Source organism: Anser brachyrhynchus (genome assembly GCF_964034855.1).
Source record: "Anser brachyrhynchus genome assembly, chromosome: 1".
Taxonomy (NCBI): Eukaryota; Metazoa; Chordata; class Aves; order Anseriformes; family Anatidae; genus Anser; species Anser brachyrhynchus.
In genome coordinates this window covers 95,555,833-95,580,224 of record NC_137694.1, presented here as the reverse complement: position 1 = coordinate 95,580,224, position 24,392 = coordinate 95,555,833, and the positions used below count along the sequence as shown (strand labels likewise).

The 24,392-nt window shown below is 34.7% G+C and overlaps 1 protein-coding gene across 4 annotated transcripts in view; it reads left to right on the top strand.

Annotated features, from left to right (window-relative positions):
- Positions 1–23,288, top strand: part of TBC1D23 (TBC1 domain family member 23) — a 33,242-nt gene extending 9,954 nt beyond the window's left edge. For 3 of the 4 annotated variants that reach the window (XM_080565511.1, XM_080565512.1, XM_080565513.1), the window contains exons 4-19: positions 621–825; positions 2,656–2,779; positions 5,020–5,144; positions 5,256–5,299; positions 6,550–6,653; positions 7,213–7,335; positions 8,335–8,427; positions 9,830–10,000; positions 10,210–10,252; positions 10,892–11,001; positions 11,676–11,818; positions 13,029–13,073; positions 16,199–16,287; positions 18,799–18,934; positions 20,066–20,260; positions 21,540–23,288. In XM_080565511.1, coding sequence (XP_080421637.1) covers positions 621–825; positions 2,656–2,779; positions 5,020–5,144; positions 5,256–5,299; positions 6,550–6,653; positions 7,213–7,335; positions 8,335–8,427; positions 9,830–10,000; positions 10,210–10,252; positions 10,892–11,001; positions 11,676–11,818; positions 13,029–13,073; positions 16,199–16,287; positions 18,799–18,934; positions 20,066–20,260; positions 21,540–21,621 — 1,832 coding nt within the window. In that variant the 3' untranslated portion in view covers positions 21,622–23,288. The remainder of the gene's footprint in view (positions 1–620; positions 826–2,655; positions 2,780–5,019; positions 5,145–5,255; positions 5,300–6,549; positions 6,654–7,212; positions 7,336–8,334; positions 8,428–9,829; positions 10,001–10,209; positions 10,253–10,891; positions 11,002–11,675; positions 11,819–13,028; positions 13,074–16,198; positions 16,288–18,798; positions 18,935–20,065; positions 20,261–21,539) is intronic. The other variant, XM_080565514.1, reaches the window with a different exon arrangement.
- The last annotated feature ends 1,104 nt before the right edge of the window (positions 23,289–24,392 follow it).

Below are 24,392 nucleotides of genomic sequence, written 5' to 3'. Positions count from 1 at the left end.
ATCTAATTTAAAATCTATTTGTAAGCAAGCAAATAATTTCTTTTTATAGTTACATTAACAAACCAAATTTAAACTCTTTTTAGGAAAATAACTTAAAAATGGCTATTAAAATGTGACATGTAAATGCTAAAATTTAAGTCCGTAAGCCTTACTAATTTCAAGCTGCTGATTTTAATGAATTTGTGTATCAGTGGGCTTTTAAGAAATTGAAAGGTATGCATTGTGGGTTGATCTGTGTTGAAATTCAAATGAATGTGTTGTGGAGTTGAGTGTAAGTTTTTTACTGAGTACATCAAGTAGGAGTAGAAGAATTAAAAGAATCTACCTTTGTTTCATGTAGATTCTGGAAAATCTAAACTTCTCCCATCCTGCTTTATTATGATATTAAATGCTTTAATCTATTGAGGTTAAAAAATCATATTTTGATACCTTTTGGGATGCCTTTCTATAAACATTTAATCCATGGTGCTGGATTTTTTGTTCGTTTGTTGATGTTCTGTTGTGTTGTTTTTTTTCCAAGTGCACAGAACTCGGTATCGGTACAATTGTCCTCTGAACTAATCTTATTCAGTTTCTTTGGGAAGCTCTTAAGATGGTTTATATTTCTATGTTTATTTCAGACCGGTTGTCAGTGCCAGAAGACGAGAAGTCAGTATTGCTTTTGGATATTGAGTCTGTTATTACTTTTTACTGTAAATCACGCAATGTTAAATACAGTTCTTGCCTTGGCTGGATACATCTCCTCAAACCTCTGGTGCACCTTCGATTACCACGCAGTGATTTGTACAACTGCTTTTATGCTATCATGAATAAATTCATTCCAAGGTAAAACTCCCTTCTTCTGCCTGTGTGCTGTTTTTAATGGCATTAAAAGTATTTTGTGAATGGATGTGTAGGTTAGTATAGGCTAGAGTAGCATTGTTTGTAGGAAAGTTGTCAGATTCCTTTGTGTGATGATAAATCAAACCATTTTTCCATCTCTTGATTATAAATCCGGCAAATAATTAAGAAGTTTTAGGATGTAAAGAGTTGTCATGTGACAGAAGTAGATTCAACATGCTTCTTAAAGAAGAACAGTCATTTCATACAAAATCAAAAATAATAGTTTAGTAACAATCCTGCCTATATATTATGTGAAAGCAATTTTTCATTCCTTTTCTTTTCCTTGCATTTTTAACATCTAAAATGCCTCTATACCTGTTGCTTCAAAGTACTTCATAAACACTACGTTTCCGAAAATCCCTTTAGAGGAAGTAGTTGGTATTTTACATGTATGCCAATGAGTTGCGGACTTACCTTAATGATTATTTTTAAGAAATGTTAGATTTTTTTTTTAAACGAAAAGAAATAGGAGCATTTCATGCTGTTATGTAGGCATTCTCAGTAAAAAGTTCATTTATGTCAGAGTGGCACTGTGACATGCTAGTGGGACTAGAGTACACCTCACAATTAAGACTTTGTGAAAATATACAGACAGTCTGTAATTAAAGATTTTAACCTCATTTACTGGAGTGGAGGCTCTGGCCCAGCTGCTGGGTATCTGGGCATAGTATGAAATGTGCACGTTTGGTGTTGTGTTAGGAAATGTTTGTCAGCCCTGGCACATGACTGAAACTGTGTTCATACTGTTAGTTATTTTCTAATTTAAAAAACCGTTGTGCACTGCGAACTGTTTTTTCTTCCCTTCCCGCACCCCCGCCAATTGGGTATGTTATTAAGAGTTGATTACAATGGTAGGTACCAGTAGGAAGAAAAATTCCTGAGCAAAACAGTTGAGGAAAATGTCTTAGCAGTGTTGCTTCACTATCAGTAGAAATGTCAGAAGTTATTTTTAGATATATATCCCTTCCTGATGTTAAAAGGTAGTAAAGAATTACTGACTGAATAATTGACCATATTAACCATTCAAGCAAAAAGTAATTTGCAACTATAGAATCTTATGCTAAATTTAGTAATAGTACATTATTCTTCTTTTCATTCTTTTTGTCCTGTTAATTTAACAGGAAATCAGAGTTCATGTGATAATCTCAAGAAAGAATTTCCACAGTTTGCTGTGAATATTTCCCATTCACCTATGTAGCCTTACCCTTGTTTAAGAGTTAGGATGATAACTGTGTTTGGAAATTGGTGTGTCAAATTTCACGTAAGCTTAAGTTTTTAAACACTTGAAATTTGTTCTTAATGTATTACAAACAGGTGTTTATTCATTTTAAATACTCCTTTATTTCCTGCTTGATGAATTGACCTTTAATTGTTATTCACCTGTGAAATGACCATCTTTTAAAATTCTTTTGGCTCTTTAGAATTGTTTTTTAATTCTTATTGAGTTAACAACATTGATACTATGCTAGCCTTATTTTGATATTTAAATCTTTTCAATACTGCTAGGACTTGATAAAGTATGTAATACAGAAGTATTTAATTCTTTCTGCTACCTTTTCAACATTGTGGGGTTTTTGTTGTTTGTAGGTGTTTGTTTTGTTTTCATTTCGTTTTTCTAACAGTTATGAGGCATGGTGGTTTCAAGATTAGTCCCTGTGATTTAAAAGAACTATGTTGGAAATTACGTTATCACAATAAAAAATTGCTACTTTAAGTCTGACAAGTGAAATTTTATTGGGGGATTTCATGATTATTTTCACTTCTGTCTTTCAGGGATTGTTTTCTGAAGGGAAGACCATTCCATCTATTTAGGCTGCTTCTTCAGTACCATGAGCCTGAACTCTGCTCCTTTCTTGATACCAAGAAGATGACACCAGACTCATATGCGCTCAACTGGGTAATAAAGTGAAAGTAGGGAAACATAATGAAAAATAAATTCCTCTTAAATTGAAGTACACATTGCCATTTTAGGGAAGAGTAGTACAAGAGATTAGAACTGCATAAATTGAAATAAATCATTTATATTAATATAGTGCAGGCTTTTTTGTCTTCAGTTCTATAACATAAGGTAGAAGATCTTGTAAATATCACACTTTTATCATACTAGAAGTTAATTGAGCCATTCATGTTAGGAACTACTTGGAATAAGTAGGAATGCAACCGACATACTCAAAATAGTAAGCAGCCATAATGTATGACATTAGTTTTTATAGTGGGCTGTTGCATGGTTGTAGATGTGAAGAAACATCAGCCTAACGGGTCTTTCGAAATCAGCTTATTGTTTTAAGAATGCCCATTGCATGAGATATATTGCTGTACTAGGTAGTCAACTGTAGCATACAGCTGTCATACCTTTTAAAATTTAGGCATATATATTTTGCAGCTCTTCAAGAATTTCTCTTCTTTAAATTTCAAAGCTGCCTCGAGTAGGAGGAGATGCTTAGTAAAGATGCTTATCTCAAGGAGGTTTTTTTGTTGTGTTTATTTTTTTTTTAAGTTTGTGTAGCAGGACTACAACATAAAGCAGCCAAATTCTCATGTTTCAGTGCTACTTAGTATAGACCATACAAAATCATGATACAGCACTTGCAGAACAGGCTTAAAGGAAAAGACTGTAAATTAGTAAAGAAGACTTTATTGTTACCTCATGAACTCTTCTAGACACTTCTTTCTTACCCATTGGCTTTGCAATTATTTTTTTTTTTGTAACTCCATTTGCTATCAGTTAAGGAAATATGACTAAAATAAATTACTGAATTACAAGTTTTGATTTTTGTTTGTGTTTAAAAAGATTTTTTTTTGGGCTGCTACCAATTGTAATATTTAAATGCAGGAAGAATTTCCATATTCTCAAAATCTGCCTTTGGTCAGTCATCAGTCTTTAAAAGAGGAATTGGGTCTTTTTTACTATGGACTCTACCTATTTTTATATATTTTTCCTTAGTAAATACAAACTTCTTTTAAGTTCTTTATTAAAAGTTTAGTGATTTATTAGGAAAAAAAATCTTCTGAAATGAGGTAGGGAAATGAGTTTATGTTGCCAAGCTGAATGTCATGCCCTCTGGTATACAAGATTAGAGACCAATCTCAAACCTCACTTTATATTATGAGAGTACATTAAAGTTCACTGTTGTTTCATCTGTGAACAAACTTAGTTTTTATAGAAGTTCTTCTAGCGTGTAGAAATGCATAAGCAATATTTAGAGACTTGTTGTTGTCTCATTGTTCGGGGACATACTGTCTTCAGTAGTGTTTGATGCAGAGCTGGAAAAATCTTCTTAACTTCTATTACAAAAGTATGCTAAAAAGCGTTGAAATATTCCCTGGTGGTGTTTTAAAACAGCTAACTGAGCTTTTGAAACCTGTAACTTTGTTGATGCATATTTAAATGCAGCAGAAAGCTCAGTAACTCCCCAGTGAAGCCAGCTGGTATGCAGTTGAATTAGGTGCGATTAAAAATTTTATACAGGATATCTGAAAGGACATTCCTAGTTTTTCTTTTATCCACTTTGAACTTCTCTATCAGAGAAGGTGTATTTTTAAAAGGGAACATGAGAACAGGTAAACAGTTTGTTAAATGGTAATGACAATTTTCTGTTGCTTGCAAGTGTTCAATTAATCAGCCTTAACTAATCATAATGTAATACAAAGTAAGTAACATCGTCAAACTAATGTGCAGCAATATTCAATTAGCTTGGTTCTACTGTGAAAATGAGAGAATGCTGTTTACTGTAGCCTTTCATTCTTGTTTGCTAATCTAGTTGAGTAAATGTATTCTGTTATTGTCTTGTAAATTATTTGGCATAATACAATTAGTATTGAGGAGTGGCTGTGAGCTAACAGGCATTCCAGCCTGATTGTTGTATTTCTGGTTGAATTTGCTGGGCATACAGCTCAGTTTGCCTTTACACTAGGAGGATTTATTCACAGAAAAGCCTGAAGCATTACTGCACTGTTTCCTTGAACACTGCCTTTGAGTGAAGAGCATTCCTTCAATATGGGGTACAAATGTATGTTTTAACATGTTTTTGTTGTTTTTATTTTCTTTTAGCTAGCTTGTATCTCTTAAAAATGCTGTTCTGGTAAGATCATTCCTGGTTATAGCTTTTTTTCTGACAATATTTTCTAAATTTTTAGCTTGGAAGCCTTTTCTCATATTACTGTTCAGCTGAAGTCACTCAGGCAATATGGGATGGTTATCTACAACAAGCAGATCCATTCTTTATCTACTTCTTAATGTTAATCATCCTTGTCAATGCAAAGTAAGTATATTGTTAATTCATTGAGACTTCCTTTGCTGACAGTTTTAATCCACTTGTATTTTATTTTGGTTTTGCTATCTTAATCTTTCCCTGTGACTTTACTGTTTTCAGAGACGTTATCTTAGCACAAGAATCAGACAAAGAAGAAATGATAAGTAAGTACTTATACATCTTCTAGTAAAATGTTCATCATATAATATAGTCCTCATTGTTTATTATGTTTTACTGAATAATTGAGTTGTCATTTAATTATTTACTGTGATTGTCTCATCCTTACGTCCCCTCACTATTTCCTTTTTTATTGTTCTTGTGCTGTGTCACATCTGCCCTGTCCTCTTTTCTTATATTTCCTTTTAGCAATTCCATGCCTGTTTTTGTACTTCAGTTGAAACAATTACCATGTTTTCAAGCTCAAAGCAGTAGCTTTCAAATCTTTCTTTAAATATACTGCACTTGTTACATTTTCCAAATTATTATCTTTGTATGAACTTGATTGAGGCTTAATTCATTGCTCTTACCATAGAATCATGGGATGGTTTTGGTTGGAAGTGAGCTCAAAAATTACCTATTTACAACCCTCCTGTCATGGGCAGGGACACCTCCTAGTAAACCAGGTTGACCAAAGCCCCACCCAGCCTGACCTTGAGCACTTCCAGGGATGGAGCATACTTTGGAATCCTGTTCCAGTGCCTCACCGCTCTCCTAGTGAAGAATTTATTCCTTATATCTAATGTAAATCTACCCTCTTTCAGTTAAGAACCATTACCCCCTTGTCCTATCATTACAGGTACCTGTATAAAGTCTCTCCATCTTTCTTATAAGCCTCCTATTTTGTTTTAATAGAAATTAGACTAATTTTCATGTGAGCTGTTTCACTGCCTTGAATTTGTTTTGGTTTTGTTTTGTTTTTTCTTTTTATATGGTATACCATGATAAAATTAATAAACTAACTACTGATAGCCAAAAATGATGTTGCTTAGCGGTTGCTTTATTGCTGTATACTCCAGAACTACACCTTTGTGCTATCCTGAACGTACAACAGTGCAACTGATGAGTACTCTGTTTTAGAGGGTTCTTTTGGTCAGCCCATTTTACAAAAGGCAGTTGATTTAATATTACAACGGAAAGCCAAAACTGTGCAGAGGTGGGAATGTGGTAAAAATGAACTCTGCATCAAAGGCTTGAATTTCTGGCAAATAGCACAGGTTTCCTACAGATAAGGAGTATTTCGTTTTTGTTCTGCTTCTATCTGGAGAATGAATCGACGTTCAAGTTTAATCAACAAAACAAATTATGTTATGCTTTACTTAAAAAAAAAAAAAGTTAAAGATAAGTTATGATGTGATACACTACTTCTTTGCTGTGCCTGAAATAATGGTGCACTTATGTCATTTGTTTATATCAGAATTCCTAGAAACTTCACCAGCCAATCTGGAGCTGGAGGATATAGAGGATCTCTTCTCTTTGGCGCAATATTACTGTAGTAAAACTCCAGCTTCTTTCAGGAAGGTAATAAGAAAGTAATTTTGAAATTCTCCTCTTTTTAGTGACTGTAAGCCCCTGCTGACAGTAACTTCATTGAATATTTAATTGTGATGTTTTAAACATCTTTTTCATATTATTATTCTGGTGACATTTACGGTTAGGATCTTTGAATTATAAGCTTACATGAAACTTGTTAGCAAGAAGCTTCCCTGCAGTGTTGATTTTTCATGACTGATGACCTTGTTTTTCAAACCAGGTTGTTGTAAGAACTGATAAAGTAAAAATGCCACACTGACACAATTGTTCCATAGTAGGCTGCACAGCGCAGTACTTGTAACAGCAAATAGAAAGAAAGTCACTTACATGAAGTAAAGCTGTCATCATCACAGGCTCTGTTCTTGCAGTCCTTACTTAAGAAATGTTTGGTGAATTCACGAAATAGATTTTATGACTGTGGACAAAACACACGTGTGTCAGGCTTAATGTTTTTGACATTGATAACATATTTTTATTTCATGCCTTCACGTTTAAAGACAATGGCTTTATTTAACTTTTTTTTTTTTTTTTTTTCTTGCCTTATTAGGACAATCACAGTCTTTTTGGCAGCAGCTTACTGGGCCTCAAAGATGATGACACGGACTTGAGCCAGGCTCTCTGTCTAGCAGTTTCTGTGTCTGAGATTCTTCAAGCAAATCAGCAGCAAGGAGTCAGTATACTGAATTACTTTTCTCCAATATTCTAGAAAAAGAAAAGAATCCCTGAATTCTTCGTGTATCAGAAATATATCTAAGTGCCAACAACACAGATGAATATTTTAGGAAAGGGTATTCTTGTATTGAAGTTGTCTCTTGTAAATGATCTGTTGACTGCAATGCATCTGTACTGTAGCAACTAGAGCTACAGCAAAAGAGAACTTAATACAGCTGATTTAGATCTTAGGGGTGGGAGCTTGAAGAAATATCTCACTGATTTGAATTCCTTTCCACATGTAGCTATTATAGGGGAAAATTTTAAACCCACTACTCTGTACCTTTGGAAAAAAAATGTCATTATGAAGTATTGACCTTTTGTCAGCGAATGGTTTAGAAAAACAAACAAAATGGATTCAAGCTGTTTCCATGGTAGTTCATTGCAGATACGTTTAGATGCAGGGACTTCTTTTACAGTTTTTAAGACCAATACGTGGATAATACTGTAGCTAGATTACAGTATTTCTTGTTGACTACTGGCTTTCTGTAGTAATTCCCTCATGCATGCATTTCTTTTCCTTGTCTAAGTATAGTTAAGCATGAGTTTATATCCTGTTTAAGTTAGTGGGACATAAATCTAACCTTCTGTGTTGTGCTGAGTAGTACTGGACTGTTAGATTGGGACTTCAGAGCTGTCCCTTCTTGTATTGTTGATGCGTGCTCTCACACCCACTATATTTCTTATCAGTCGAGGTGAAATAATTAGAGTACGTACTGCACTTGGTGATCCTTTCCGATTTGTAAGCTAATGTATTAATGGGAAATGATTATTAAAACACTGTTGGTGGCCTGCTAACAGTAGTATGGAGTACTCAAAATATGATTTTCTGATAGCTGTTAGACCCTCTGAGGGGTTCCTGTAGAATTGGTATTACTACCTAAATGTAGTTTAATTATGTACTTTCATATCACTAACTATATGATTTTAAAATTTGGGCAAAATCTGTCTCTTTCAGGAAGGAGTAAGGTTCTTCGTAGTGGATTGTCGTCCTGCAGAACAATACAATGCTGGGCACTTATCAACAGCATTTCATTTAGACTCAGATTTGGTTTGTATGCTTTTTATTGTTCTACTGATTTTTGAAAAACAAGTTAAGTAGAAGGAAAGAGGAATGTCGGTCTTGAAAAAATGACTTGTCCATACAACTGTGATGATGAGACTTCAAAAGTTAACTTTTCTGAAGGCGATTGGTGGAACAATCGTTTTACTGAGAACCTTTATCCTTTGTGACATTAGAATGTGAGATTTCAGACTTCCCGATCTCCAATTAGAACTGGAAACCCGTAGAAGCTAAAGTCTAGACATTGCTTGGAGAAATCATCTTTTATTAGCAGTATAGTAGCCTGGTTTTAAGGAGCATACATCCTGAAAACGATTTAGTTGGTCCTTGAAAATTTTGGCAGTACATTGTGAGAGAGGAATTGCACTGATCTTGGGACTGAGGTGTACTATGGACTAATTACTTTATTAAATATTCTGCTCTAGTTTCCATTTGATTTATGAATTCCTAATTGAACATCTAATCATACTTCTACAGTCATTTTTCTCACAAGTCGTCTATCCTTCATCTGCGTACCAGTGTAGTCTTCAATTCTAGATTAACCCTCTACTATTTAATTTCAAACAGTTTATGGGTGCTGCTTGGAATGATTTCGCTGTATTTATGTCATAAAAGGCTATATATTTTTTTTAACCTTTCTCAGTTAAGAAGCTCAGTCCTGCCCCTAGTATCTTTATCTCTTTAGTTAAAATGCTGTATTATTCAGTATTATTTGCACAAGTGTAAATTATGTAATGTTTAGGTTTTTAACCTAGATCAAAAATTATTTTGGAAAAAAAAATGCGATATGTGGGGGTCCTTCTGCTAGACTTAAATGAACATTGGATTCAATAAAGTAAAAATAAGCATTAGAAACTATTTAATAGTTAGAAAAACGTACTAATATATGAGAAAAAAGAAGTCCTGACAAGATTTCAGTCTTGTTTATAGGTAGTCTTAGATAGAGGATGCAATGAGATTTAGCCCCTAAGCAATAAAGCACCATTGTTTGGTTCTAGGAAAATTCCAGTTAAAATTCAAGCTAAATTACTGATAGATAGCTTGTGTACTTGTTACTTTGTATTTCATCATTTAATCCATGTATAGGCTAAATAACAGGGATTTTTCCCCCCTCAAATCCAGTTGCAGGTAAACATGTCCTCAATTCAATTAATTACCTTCCCCATAAGAGCAGGCTGGAAGAAAAGGACCATTCTTCATGTTCTTTATATAACACGAGGTCTGAGTCAAGCTGTCTGGTGTGTGTGCATGTGTGTGTCTGTTTTGTGAAGTGATGATGTTGCATTGTTTGTGCTCAACAAATTATAACCACTTTCAAAGTTTATATCTTTTCATTGTTGTGTTACAGTACTTTAGTGTTAACAGATGATTTTGTTCGTGCATTCCACAGATGCTTCAAAACCCATCAGAGTTTGCACAGTCTGTAAAATCCCTATTGGAAGCACAAAAACAGTCCATTGAGTCTGGCTCCATAGCTGGTGGGGAACATCTCTGCTTCATGGGAAGTGGCAGGGAAGAAGAAGATATGTATATGAACATGGTGCTAGCACACTTCTTACAGGTACAACTGAATTGCTGTTGATATTAATGAAATAAAGTGTCCGTACATATCAGCGATACTAAATCATAATATATTTTCCCCTTCAAATCTTAACTGTTTTAATACTACTCAAAATTTCATTTTTTTAAACAAACCTGTGTTTCTCTACTGTGCTTGCAAGACTCAATCCACAGATTTTTGCTTCAACTAAAATGTCTTTTTTGTTGCAGAAAAATAAAGAGTATGTAAGCATTGCCAAAGGAGGATTTATGGGTAAGCCTATTAGTAACAACCTTTGTATTAATATTGTCTTAAGAAAACCTGGTGTCTTAATATTGTTTGTATTTTTATTAGGCTTTGGCTAGAAATTTCTGACTAGTGAAAAAGTAGTAGAGGAAGCAGGGGAAATTCCCTCTTCCTTCTGAGTTTTCATTCCCGGTGTTTAGTCTCTCTGCATTGCAGATCCACATGAAGATGCTGCTTAATTATTGTGTTTTCTTAAATTGTCAGTTTGTGTTGCTTAAACAGATAGTTCCTGGAATCAATCAGTGAGGCTCTACGAACAGTGGAGGTGTTTATACCGCAAGATGATTATAGAAGCAATACTAGTCAATAAGTGCGGTGTCAAAACAGCTATCATTAGGATCAAAGTAGTGGCTTATTTTTGGTTGCTGCTGCATGTTGACTATTTTTTGTTTGGATGTTTGGTGGGGCTTTTTGTTTGTTCGTTTTGTTTTTTAATAAAGCTTATGTTAATGCATTTTTATTACTGAAAGAAAAACCAGGGGTGATTATAGCAGTATCTGAATTTGTGTTTTACTGAATCACACGGAGCAAAAATTGTTACGTGGTATTTTCATCAACAGATGAGTTCCATTGTAGTTCTGAACATTTTTAATGGCCTTTTAACAGCCCTCCAGCAGCACTTAGCAGATATCAATGTTGAAGGACCAGAAAATGGATATGGGCACTGGATTGCTAGTACCTCCGGTTCAAGAAGTAGCATAAACTCCTCTGTTGATGTAAGTAAATTCTAAGCTCAAGTGGTATAGTGGTATCAGAAACCCAGGTGTACTGAATTTTTTTCTTCATGTTCCTCCTTCTCATCTGTAAAGTGCATTACTTCAATCTTGATTGTTCTCAGTTGTGTGGTTTTTTTTCACTATCTATTTGGAGGTTATGTAAACATTCTTATCCTCTTGAAAGGAAGAGCCTGTAGAGAAGAACTTGCTGTAGTCAGGCATTCACTAGCAGAGTATAAGTGATGGACTAATACAGACTCTTACTGGCTCTTTCTTACTTTGGGAATAAGATACTGTAAAGCTGGCTTACAGTTTCATGGGAAAGCTCAAAATTGGCTCTTTTCTACAGCTGATACGTTGCCTGTAGAACTTGGCTTTTAATTTGGATACAATTTAGCATGAATATAATTCCTTCCTCGTTAGATTTTCATACTAGAGTGCTGATTAATAAGGTTTGTTAGCTTGCTTTTTTAGATATTTATTCCAGACCCATGCCACTGCTATCGTTTGATAGAACTCAAAAAGAATGCTTAATGCTGTAATTGATGTTCTGTTGAGTACCAAAAAGTGCACGTGTAATATTTTGTAGTCTGTTTGAGTTCTTAAAAAATCAGAACCCATGATTAAATTGCGTATTTTTTTTGATGATTAAGCCTGAGAAGTTATTTTTGCAGGGTGATTCTCCTAATGGTTCAAGTGATGGAAAAGGAGTGAAGTCCTTGGTGAATAAAATGACAGTTGCTTTGAAGACTAAATCTGTGAATGTGAAAGAAAAAGTTATTAGTTTTATTGAAAATACATCCACTCCAGTGGACAGGTGGGTCATTTATGTCTGACTACGGTTAACAGTACGGAATGACTACCTTTTTGAGGTGGCTATTTTGTAAATGTAAAGATAGTGCTAATTAGAAAAGGAAAAAAAAAAAGTTACCTTCCAGTTTCAGCTTTCGTACTTCCTACCCCTCTCCCCCCTCACAATTTTATCATGATATAGCAAACCTACTGTGCTGCCTTACTAATTGTGAGGCCAATGTAAGCAACCTTTTCTCTCGAATGTTTATCCTAGAGTTTGTCACTGCATGATTAGTTCAAATTACTGTAATGTGTCATTTCTGTGTTTAGTCTAAAAGGCAAGAATGAATTCAGTTATATTTTAGTTCCTTCCCATCCTGACTCTAACGGAATGGGTGAATGACAGAAGGATTTTGGACAGGTTTTCATTGCTGTTTTCTTTTGGTTGGTCGGTTGCTTTATTTTTTTTACTGCCCCATGTTGTCAAGTTGAGGTTTTTTTTTTTTTTTTTTGAGGATCTTCATTTTCAAGTTCTGAGGTAAGCTTATGTTTAAACCCCAAATCGGCTTGCTCATTTCTGTACCTGCAAGTAGGGATGGGAATGAAAACAGCTGAGTATGTTAAAAGACACTTTCAAAGTTGAAGATCTTCATTCCAAATGCTTGCCTTAACTAGGCTGAAGAAGAACAGCTTCAGTCCGTCAAAGTTTTAATTGAATAGTCTGTTTTAGAGTTCTTTAAAATGCAGCCTTTGGAGTTGTATGTTATAAAGACATTAGTATTCCAGAATCTTATAAGAGGTAGTGTTTGCTTAATAGCAGGACTTAAAATGTGGGTCAAATTAATAGCATATTTTCATTAGTTTTATACCTGATCAGAGGTACAGATTCTTCCTTGTGTGTTAGAAAATGATACTTTTAATTATTTCATACTTGGAGGCAAAAAATATTTAAATAGCATTTGGTAGCACCTTTTGCCATGTGAAGAATTCAAGTGGGGTGTATACGTAAGCCATATGTAGCATTAAAAACTATGTCTTTTTTAATAAAATTTTTACAAATTTTTCTACCTCACAGCTATCTGTCATGAAGCATTCCTAAATTTGTTTATAAGCATCCTCCTTGACAAAGATACACTGCCGATATAGAGCATTTCAATTGTTTATCTAGGTTTTTCCCTTAAACTTTTTTTTTTTTTTAATTCTTTTGTTCTGTCCTCTGCCCCAATGTCCTATAGAATACCTTTCAATATTCCCTGGCCAGACAGAACAAGCCTGGAGCGGTAAGCTTGAGAATTAAGCAGTCTGACTAAAACCACCTTTGTTGTATTTAGCATGGCATTGCAATATTTGTAAGCATTGGTTACACTGACAAAATTGCTCAGATATCTACTAAAGCTATTGCTTTTTACAAATACTAGTTAGGGGACTAGAGGAAGAAAAGAATGCTTTCGCAGAGCTTTCTTCTGTTGGTTTCTGCTTTGTTACTTCTGTTTTCTTCCTTACAGTTGCTTTCTGTGGAACTTTTTTTTTTTTTACTTGTCATTCTTATTTATATTTTATAAATGACTTATATTAGTGAAAGACAACAGGAGCAATTACTGAACAAATTGTGGCTTAAGGTTTTAAGAAGAGAGACTGCAGCTACAAAAAGGGCTTGTTACAAATTGTGCATCAAGTATCATCACAGCTTCGGGGGGTAGTCTTATGCTGGAATCCTATCTGTAAATCTGGAATTTCTATGCTTCTTAGCATACTGTGATAGAATATGCTGATAGAAACAGAGGTACTTGTTACTGGAAAAAGACAGATGCTGAGGCGATAGATAAGTAAATATGCCTTGCAACTTTCCCTCATCTTGTTCACGTAACAACAGCATTTCACGGAACTGTGGAGTCCCCTTACATTTGTGTCAGATATATTATCTCATAATTACTTCAAAAACAAAAAATACCATTTTGAGGGTATATAAAATTATTTTTGATTAATGAAGGACTTTCACAGCTGTGCATGCTTCTACAGCTCATGCATTACTTAGGATTTTGCTTATCCTTTAAGAACATTGTGTTACAGCTTTTTACCCTCATAGACCAAAAAGCATAAAGATCGGTGCTATAAGAATTAATGGAGAATTAAACTGCTCTTTGAGGTTTTCAAGGATTTTGATCTACTGCTTTCAAATAGTTTGTACATACTTGGAAATAATATTTACCCATAAGCATTACAGAATAGAGTTGTCTGAGGCAAACCAATAGTAATGTTAACCAGCATCTATTGGAACCACCCCAACAGCATGTTATAATTTAGAAATCCTAACGATTGTGGGGATTTTTCTACCCATTTTCTTGATCAGTTTTTACAGTGTTCTAAGAAAGTACTAAAATTCCAACCTGAAACACTTTTTGTGACTGTTCAGTAATTAAAAGACACTTAAATCTGTGTTTGTAACCAAGAAGAATATTGAGATTATATGTGAGTTATTTTACTTTCAGCTTTCACTCATATAGCTTATCTTGTTTTAGGAGGCAGATGCAATAATAACCTACTTTACTCACACTATTGATCATTAGACTATTATCTTAAAATTGCAACTCTGAAAAACCTTTTCTGATTCATTCAGGAGAATCCACTTAGCTTTTATCTCCAATGTATTTCATTTTGCAGATTTGCCACTAAAGGGAATTGCATTAAATTTGTAGCAATGTAATGATGGCCTTCCATGCGAACAGGTTTCAGGGAAGTTAATTTCTAGTTTAAGATGTTGCCAGATTTTTATAAAGCGGCTTTCTTATTTCTCTTGTCTTGACTAACTTTGTTCTATAAACGCCAATAAGATCTTCTATTAAATACTTCCTGTGTAATTCAGTTCAACATTATTTAAATGTGTTTCTTACTAAATTGGTTATGTATTCCTAAAACAAGTCCATATTTACAAAAATCTACCTAAAGAAACACTGCCCTCTTGAATTGTCAGTGTCATTGATGCTTATTGTCTTAAATACTAATTCGCATGTTTTTGTATGTTTATTTTTTGTAGAATGCATTCTTTTCCTATTAAACCTTTCCTTGTTTTGTCTACATTAGTAAATTTTAGCCATAGAAAGTTTAGGTTGCTTTTTTTAACTTTCAAATATACTTTCAGATCTACATGTGAGCTAGCATTCACTAATATTATTACTAAGAAGGTCGCATCTCTGACTTAGTTCTACAGTGGCACGTAAACAAGTGCAAGAGCATACTTAATACATGAACCAGGGTTGTGGTTTATAGGAAGTATAAATGCACGTTCCAGTAGAGGAAGGCTATCAAAATTGAAATTGGGGAAAGGGACAGGTGTGTTTTGGAGTGTTGGTTTTTGTGTTTGGTTTGAAGTATTTCATGTTGCCAGTTAGGCTAAAGTCATGAATTGGTTTTGGGGTTGTTGTTTGGTGTCGTTGTTCTCCCCACTCTCTGCGCACACACACCCCCCACCCCCCCCCCCCCCCAGAAGACCAGAAGATGTGCATTTTGAGGCTTTCTGAACCCTTAGGTATTCTTGTGTTTTTTTTCAGGCATTTCTCTGTATTGGAGGACCAGAACCTTTAACATGACAGCTGTGACTATCTTCACAGCACTCTGAGCTAAAGCTTTAAAATATCTTAGGAGTTAGCAACTGTTATTGTCAAACATTTAAGATTCATTTCTGTTTGCTTGTGTCATTTTACATTATCTGTAGAAGCAGATTTAAATGACTTTGAGGTCAGTATCTATGCAGAAATCCCAGTGATGCTGAGATTAGCAGCAGGAATTTCTTGACCAAAAATTACAGGATTGGTTTTACACTGGAGTAAGTAATGGACAGGAAGTCAGAATTCACCCTACAATGGATGGTTTATAATACCCCCACTTTGAAATGCTTAGGGTATTTTATCTTTCTGAGGTGTGACCTATTTACCAGAAAAATGAACTTCTAGACATGTTAATTAATAGTCTTAAACTTTTCCTCTATCCCAATTTGGCATTTTCTTTTGTAAGTCTACCTTCGATGTTCAAAAATACTTCAGGCAGAGTTCAGAATTTCGTGTTAGAAATGTCATATCATGTGTTAAGTTTTACAGTCTCTAATATATTTTGTAATTTGGGAAGGTGATCAGAAGTTCTTAAAACAAGTGTTTCTTTTTACTTCATTATAGTACTCAGCCTCGCCAAATAACTGTGGAATACATGCTTTTACTAACAAAACTGCGTGATGTGTCAGTCCTAGCTTCCTTGAAGGCAACTCTATGAAATTCTCTCATCTTTTTCAGTTGCAAGGTGTTGTTTACGTTTTGTTGATGCGTTATGATAAGCTTCATACCATCTGTTTGAAAGTTACTTGTCTTCTTCCCTCCCATCCCATGTCCTCTCCTACCCTTTTCATTGCCAACAGACACGTCAGCAGCAGTGACAGAGTAGGAAAACCTTACCGTGGTGTGAAACCAGTATTCAGCATTGGAGATGAAGAAGAATACGATACTGGTACAGTAGATTTTCCTCTTACCTGGATTGACTTATATAGACAAATTTATGATGTGTGGCTAAATTATACGTGTGTGTTTTGCATCATTGTCTTAATGCGTGACATTTTTCTAACTATTGATCATGTTTGTAATTGTGATGTCTATAACTAACCAAGGAAGAAATAGTCTCTTCAAATACACATTAGCAAACTAAAGGAAAAAAAAAGTTTTTGTGTTAGGAAGCAAACAGCCAACAGGAAGAAATGGCATCAGGTGGATATAGTTGATTCTTCATGCTCACTCAGTATTTTTGTAGTAAAAGAGGTGTTTTTCTACACGGGTCTTGTAGAGGCAAACCTACAATTGTACTCTTATTGCTTATGACAGTAAGCAGAATGCAAAGGATGTAATTTGACTGATAGATTTCAGGTTGAATCTCTAGTACTGGCAGTTAATATAACCATCTGAATTTCTTGTAAAGAAAAAAAAAAATTAGTCTTTAGAGGACTGATGTATGCACACCTCTCCAGTGTTCCACCTCTCCAGTGATAAAAAGATATACTTTTTAGCATTGAATCTGTTAAGAATTGATTCATCTCTTGATATACATGCAAAATGCCGTAGAATAATTGTGCAATTTTTATTTAATTTTATCTACTTGAAAAATTGTAGGCAAAACTGGAACACCACTCTTCTCACAATGATTTTTGAGAGACAAGTGCAAATGCTAGAATAGCAAGGACCTACTGCTGTCCTGTTTTGATTCTGATAGTGTTAACTCACTCCCAACCATCATCATCTCACAAGTAGCCATCCTGTGACCAAGAGGCATACTCAGTTTCCATATTAGAAACAAATAGCTAGATTAGGAATTGTTGACCTGAAAATGAAATAATTTAGGAAGATTACTTAGATTTTTAAAATCTGGAGCCATTTAAATAAGATTGATCAGAAAAAAAGTAATCGTTGTTTGACTTATGTAAGAATTGGGAAGGAGCAAAATGAAACTAGCGGGTAGGAGGGTTAGCACTAAGAAGATACTTCTCCAAATTCCATATAACTACTAAGTTTGCACTGTTCTTTGTTGCAAGACATTATGGATGCTCAAAGTCTATGTGGTTTCAGAAAACCAGGTCCTTTGAGATGAATCATCCAGGACATACTTTCTGTAGTGTTTTTAGCTGATTTCTATTCAAATTTGCTTTTAAAAAGACTGTTAAGACTCAAGTAAGAAATTTGAATAAACAAATTCAGCACATACAAAGTGAAATATGTTATTTTTAGTACAGAAGAATGCAGAAAGAAGAATGCTGACTCTTTGTAATTGTTTTTGTAAAGTTTTAGTATGGCTTTGGTTTGTGGGTTGCTTTGGTTTTGGGGTTGGTTTTTGTGTTTTTTGTTTGTTTGGTTGGTTTGTTTGGATTTTAATAGTTAAATAATTGCAACCAGCTAGAGTAATTGCAGTCTGCTCTAGGTGGCCCTGCCTGAGTAGAGAGGTTGTAGCAGATGACCTCCAGAGATTTCTTCCAACCTCAGCCATTCTGTGGAATGAGGATGGATTTTGTTCCTTTCTTCCCAATTTCATAATGTATTTTGCAGTGAAAAACTTTTCAAAAGTGTGGATTTCCAATTCTGAAATGCTTTGAAATAAATCATTTAACAAAGTATAGAAAATTGACTTTGAAAGAGACACTTTAAAGAGTTATCCTTGGAAGTTATTTCTGGGGGTAACTTCTATGGTTTTAATATACTTCATTTCTTGAGATTGATAGATTGCTTAAATTCTTCTAATGTAGCACCAAAGTTAGTATGTAAACAATCATCATATTTAGATGTAAAAACAGTCTTTTACAACTAAGTGATAACGCTTGTGGAAATTCCAGGTGTTTCACAGAGGTCTGTGCTACAAATTTTGCTTTTGAGTATATTCTCAAATGTCTTTAGAAAAGAAGGTGAACCCTAAGACGTATTTTGCTCTTATCCAAGGTTATTCAAGGCAGTAAAAATGAGGACAGTCTGAAGAATTGCAGAATTAACTTGCTAGTGTGAGTGATGGCTGTGAAATGTCTTTTGCAACAGGCATAATTGAATATGCTAGAGCTTTTCTCCTGTGGGATAGTCAGTTTAGGGGAGGAAACATGGCTGCAAAATAGTGCCTGGAATATTGGCACATTTTTGGTGCTCTTTGCCAAAAAATACTGGTACTGTAGCTGCAAAAAGTGTACAGGACTTCAGTGGAAGTCTGGAAAAGTACATGTAGAAGAGACCTGTCAAACTTCACTGAAGGGACAAACAAACCAGCTTAATAAATCCTATGAGCTGAGAATACTTGTCTGCTGAGAGAGAATTAATAGAGAAGTGTCAAATATGCATGCGTCTTTCTTGTTTCCCTCAGAGCTATTGTTTATGGACACTTGGAGGCTAGGTGGACCCTGATTTGAACCAGTGTGGCTACTGTGATTTTAAATGACTTGAAAATTGCCTGACATTGTGTGAAATTTTTTTTTTTAACTACCACCTCTTCAAATAGATGAAATTGATAGCTCTTCAATGTCAGATGACGATCGAAAAGAAGTCGTCAACATCCAAACATGGATAAATAAACCTGACGTGAAGTATAACTTCCCCTGTAATGAAGTAAAAGAAAATGGACATATGTTTCCCAGGTACTGGAATTACTCCTAAACTTAATGTAAATGTCTGTCTCAGTACACTTTTAAAAAATATTCTTGTATGGTTAAGTTATTCATGATACACCTTCATTTCTGGTATATTAGTGAAACAACCTAGAGGAAAATGTTACCACTATATTTGCATTCTTATATTTTCAGTGTTATAGAGTATTACTTATGTACAAAATATAGTATAAAATTTTACTTTGTAAAAAAGATAGGAAGAAAAACATTCTCGTTAAATGTAGGCTTATTTTTCAAGACCAGATAGACCCAAGTACCCATTTTTTCATGTTTTTCTTATCTAGTTTTCTGACTTGTAGTACTTGCTCATCTTGCCCCTGAAATTCAGTGACCTTGTTAATCCTGCAAGAGCAGAACATGTTGCTTACTGCATTTTAGCTACCCCAAAGAGTACAAATCCTATTGAATCTGTATAACAGAAAATTAGGATTAACTTTCTCTTTCATCATGGTCTGTTATTGTCTTTTATTAAAATAAATCTAATGGAGAAATAAAACGATATGGTGTATGATCGCTGATCTGTCATGGTATAATTTCCCAAACTGAATTTAAACTGCAGTAGTGTGTTCATCACACATGTATTGCTTTTGAGAAGACGACAAAAGTGGGTCTTGAACTGAGCGGGCAAGTGAGCAACTCCACATTAGTGCTTGTGCAGTGACTGACAATCAGTCATTGAGTGCCAGCATGTCCTGGTGGCTTAAATATACAGAGTTGCAGTTCTGTGGATGAAGGGATAGGGTTTGGGGTATGACTGAAGGATGGAGGAGAGAAGCTGGAGGCATTTTCCCTGCACTGCATGACCTGGCATGTTACTGGTGGTTTTGATCATTGATGTTGATAGCACTTGTGTCTTTTGTGTTGAGGTGATGATGCTATGCTTTTGTATGCTTTTGAGGCTGCTATACTTGTTTTCAAAATATCTGTGATTCAGTACTTCAGGAAAATCTGAAGTATTTTGTAGACGGTCCTAATCTACATCAGTGTTAAACTGTTTTATCTAGTTCTCTCCATGTAACTTGTTTGTAGAATTTAGCTTTGTAAATAGCTGATAATCAGTGAAATAGAAAATGTAATTTCTGTTTTTCATTTCCCTTCAAGTCATCTCCTAGTCACAGCAACCCATATGTATTGTTTGAGGGAGATTCCATCGCGGAAGGGTCTGGCTTACATACAGTCTCGACAGGCACTCAACTCTGTAGTCAAAATCACATCCAAGAAGAAACACCCAGAACTGATTACCTTTAAATACGGAAATAGCAATACTTCAGGCATAGAAATTTTGGCAGTTGAAAGGTAAGCCATTTCAGTAGCTCTGATGTTGGTAGCGATGGTATACAGAATGATGTCACCTGGAAAACAGATGTATGCTGTAATTCCCAGAATTGAGTTCAAAAGTAATAGTTTTTACTTAGGAGCAGGTATTTAGATGTGAGCTATAAAGAAGATCTGCCAGTGGAGAAAAGAGAGTTATGAGACCCAACAGAGAGGGACTGGACTCTAGGGTCTCCAATGACAGTTGTTGGGGATGAGATGAGTGCAAATGTTTTCTTTTTGTAATGTCTTAGTTGACCACTTCATTTTCATGTATCTGCAGCCTGAAATAGGGATGTGTGAAGGGTGGGATTTAAAGAGAGAGGTGAGTCTTTTGTGGTATACTTTTTGAGACATTTAACTCTCCCTATATGTCGTATAAGGAGTTATGGAGCCTGACCTCAAACTATGAATCCCAGGTTTTGAAAGTTAGCTATTGCCATGGTTAGCATTGGAATGCCTAATACTGGGTCTGAAGCCAGAGGGATGTTTATTTTATTTTTTATATTTTATTTTTATATTTTATATATTTTTTTATATTTTTATGTTATTTTTATATTTTTTAATATTTTTTAATTTTTTATTATTTTTTATTTTTTCGTCCATGTAGCCTCTTGTTTCTTGTCACTGTTTTAACAAAGCCACTGACATTCAGTAGGTCATTTTTCCCATCCTTTTCCTTGGTGAGAACTGTGAGTGCTCTGTTTTCAGAATTAAGTGAGAGATGAGTTTCCCAGTTGTCCTGTTGGCTATTTAGGACAAAATGAGTTTGGTATTATGTCAGACACAGGTAAATTAAATGTATTGCGGAGAACTTTGCTTCTTGTTGAATTACTTCATCACCACTTTATTGAGTGGAGCAAATACAAAACAGAGGATGGTAACTAAATGATCTAGGTGTATCCACAGGAATTAAAAACGAAAATGAAAACCAAAGACTGCCATATGTAAATCGGACAGCGCTATCTGTAGAGATCTTGAACTGCCTGTTCCGTTCCATTGGCAATTAATGAGGAATTTTCCTTTCCAGGAGGGCCAGTGAAATACTCCTCAACAGTTCTAAGTTCACAAACAGAAAATGTGTCAGAGCATGAATAGGAAGTAAATGTTATGTCATTTTAATAGTTTCCCTCCTCTTTTCCCCTAGAGTGTGCCAGAGGAAAAAATCAAAGCAAGAATTTGAGTTGATGCGTAAAAATTTTGTAGCAAGTTTATGATGCCTTTTTTCTTTTTCTGTTTTTTTTTTTTTTTTCTACTTAAGGTATTTGATTCCGAATGCAGGTGATGCTACCAAAGCCATAAAACAACAGATCATGAAAGTATTGGATGCCTTGGAGAGTTAATAACTAAAGACTTTGTAGAGAACAGTTTATAAAGAAGAAGCAACAAAGATACTGTATGTGGACATGGGCTGGCTGTTTTCCAACTGAATACTAACTTAAGAGTTTTTTTCTGTTTGCTGGTGGGAGTGCCTGAGTAGCAGGCTTAAGATAGGGTAAATTATTACCAATTTCTTAACAAGATTTTTAATTTTTTTCTTTTTTAATTTTTTTTTTTTTTAGAAACATGTATTATAAAGGTCAGTTTGTTTCTTTTTTGTGCACCCTTAATCCAAGTGATCTGCATCTTTGTAAGAGAGGATGCAGCTGGGTTCATATAAGCATGTCAAAGGAATGAACTGCCTGATACGGAGAAGCAGTTGAAAACAGAAACAGCTTTAAGTGACTGATACTTGAAAGTCAAACGTCTTCATGGCCTACAGTCTATAAATTTGAGTTTTGCCTACTGGGTAGTATCAAGGACTATGAAAAACTTAGCTTTGTAAGCAGAGCAGATAAAAGCTTAGGAATTTTCTTCCAGTTAAAAACAGTTAAGTGAATGGGACAAAATGCCAATAATTTGGAAAGTTAACTTTTCTGAAAGTCCTATCCACTACTAGGTTAAATAATTGGAATTGATTATAAGGGTATCTTTAAATACCAAAATGAACTGTACACAATAAGCTTTTACTACAGGGTTGTGATTCTTTTAAATTATGCTAAATTTTGCATTTCATAGGTTGAGATTGTTTCTCTTGTGAGGGTGAGTGTACATGTTGAAATTGGAGTAAGTGCTTCATGGCAGAGTATGACAGTTGAAAACAAGTTATATGGCTCCTCTGAAGCAAAATGTCTAACATGTAAATTAGATTTTTAAATACCTTCAGTTCGTGCAGAAATGAGCTTGTGCTGATACGTGTGTTTGAAGACTGAAGGTGTGGCAAGAAAATTAACATACACGAATAAAGTGAAGAGATTCCAGTGCTGTATACTTGGGATAAATGTATTCATTACCTGTTGCCTTCATTGGCTCAACATCTGTTTATAATCTTTTAATAACTTCTAAGCTAGTAAAAGTTTGAGAGATTGCAACTGTGTCATAGTGTATCTGCAGCCTTCTGCTTGATACAAAACAGTTAGTAAGAAGGGTTTCTCTTGCTAAAAAGTCCAGTACAGGAAGGTTCTTATGGCAAAGGCACAGCATCTTTGTAGACGGATATGAAAATTACCAAAAATTGTGAAATAAAGACACTAGGGGTTAGAGTTGTTGTGTAAAGTCTTCTGAGTATTTGAGTCAGAGCCTGTGAATTGGTACATCATCAGGAGAAAAAATAAACTGACCTTTATAAAAGCCAGTTACTCTAAGTTATTTTACTAGGAATCAAGCTAGGGCACCTTAATTCTGGAACTTATTCCTTTCTTTTTTTTTTTCTTAGTATCTGAGTAAACACCAATAGAACTTGAACTGTTGAAGATATTTGCATGAAATTGCACCTGGGCCAACACTCACATATTTATAGTTTTGCCCCGCAGCTGTTGTATTACATTTTCTTCCTACTCCCTTCTGAAACTATCCTGAAGAGTCTCTGACTCTGTGCCTATTTCAGCAATGAGATTTTTTTCATGTAAAGATGTTTGTGTTACTGTTTATAAACTACAGTTGTAAATAAACCAGTACAATTTGAACATAACTTCTGACAGAAAGTATTTTTAATTGTATAGTGTGTGAATTCTGTGAATCAATTTAACAGTTTTTCCTAAAGGTATTTTGTAAATCGAAGTGAACTTGATATCTGGAGTAAAAGAAGTTGATTATGGGTCATAAGGAGCTGCTGTCAGTGACACGTTAATGTAAGTATGTCAGAATTTTGGCTAATTTTATAGGATTCTTTTGGGTGAACCATGGTCAGCATTCATAGAAAGGTCAAAATGAGTTAATAAATGGTCATATTATAGAGAAGGTTTCTGCATGAATTCCAGGCATTTCAGCATCGTATTTTACTATTATGCTGACAAATGAAAATGTTGACAAAGTGATATAACACATTTTTGTAAGTCACGAGAGAGTGCTAGTGAGAGAAAAAAGTTGCAAACAAAATAAGGGGAGAATTGAGACATGCATAGCTGAAGTACCTAAAGTGGTATCTTGAAGAATCTAGTTACTTGTGAAAAGTACATTCAGTTGTTAAACTATTATGTGTATTTGGGTATTAAATATGAAGAACGAGTAATGTGTATGCTTCTCTGAGGTCAACAAATACAGACCTTTTAGATCTGCAGTAACTAAGGCTACAGGAAGTCAGTTTTAAAATCTCTTCTGTGTAGAAATGTATTACCCATGCCAATAAGAGGTTAATTATTTGTAATTTTTAAGTTACAAGTTATAACTGTGCAAGTTACCAACAGACTTCTTGTGTTACAAAGCTCAATCCAAACTGAACAATCATATTGTCATTTTATGTCTACCCACAACTTAGAGACTACTTTTGTCTCATGGCGTATTTGTTGTATCTGTACTTAGGGTGCTAGTTACAAAACCTGAATTGCTAAGCAGAAATTCTAATTATAGTACTAGAGTGACAGCTTTTGAAAAAAAAAAATCAAAATAATCAGTGTACAACTTCTAGTCTCTTTCATCTTCGGGGATTTTCTTTTTATTACTTGCCAGAGGTTTGCAGGCTCTTATTTTGTATGTGCTGCTGACTACATTGTTGAATGTGTTGTTTGAAGATAAAATGACAGCTGCTATGTTGCTCAGTTTTTAACTTTTATTTAATCTCAGTTTGGTGATTAAA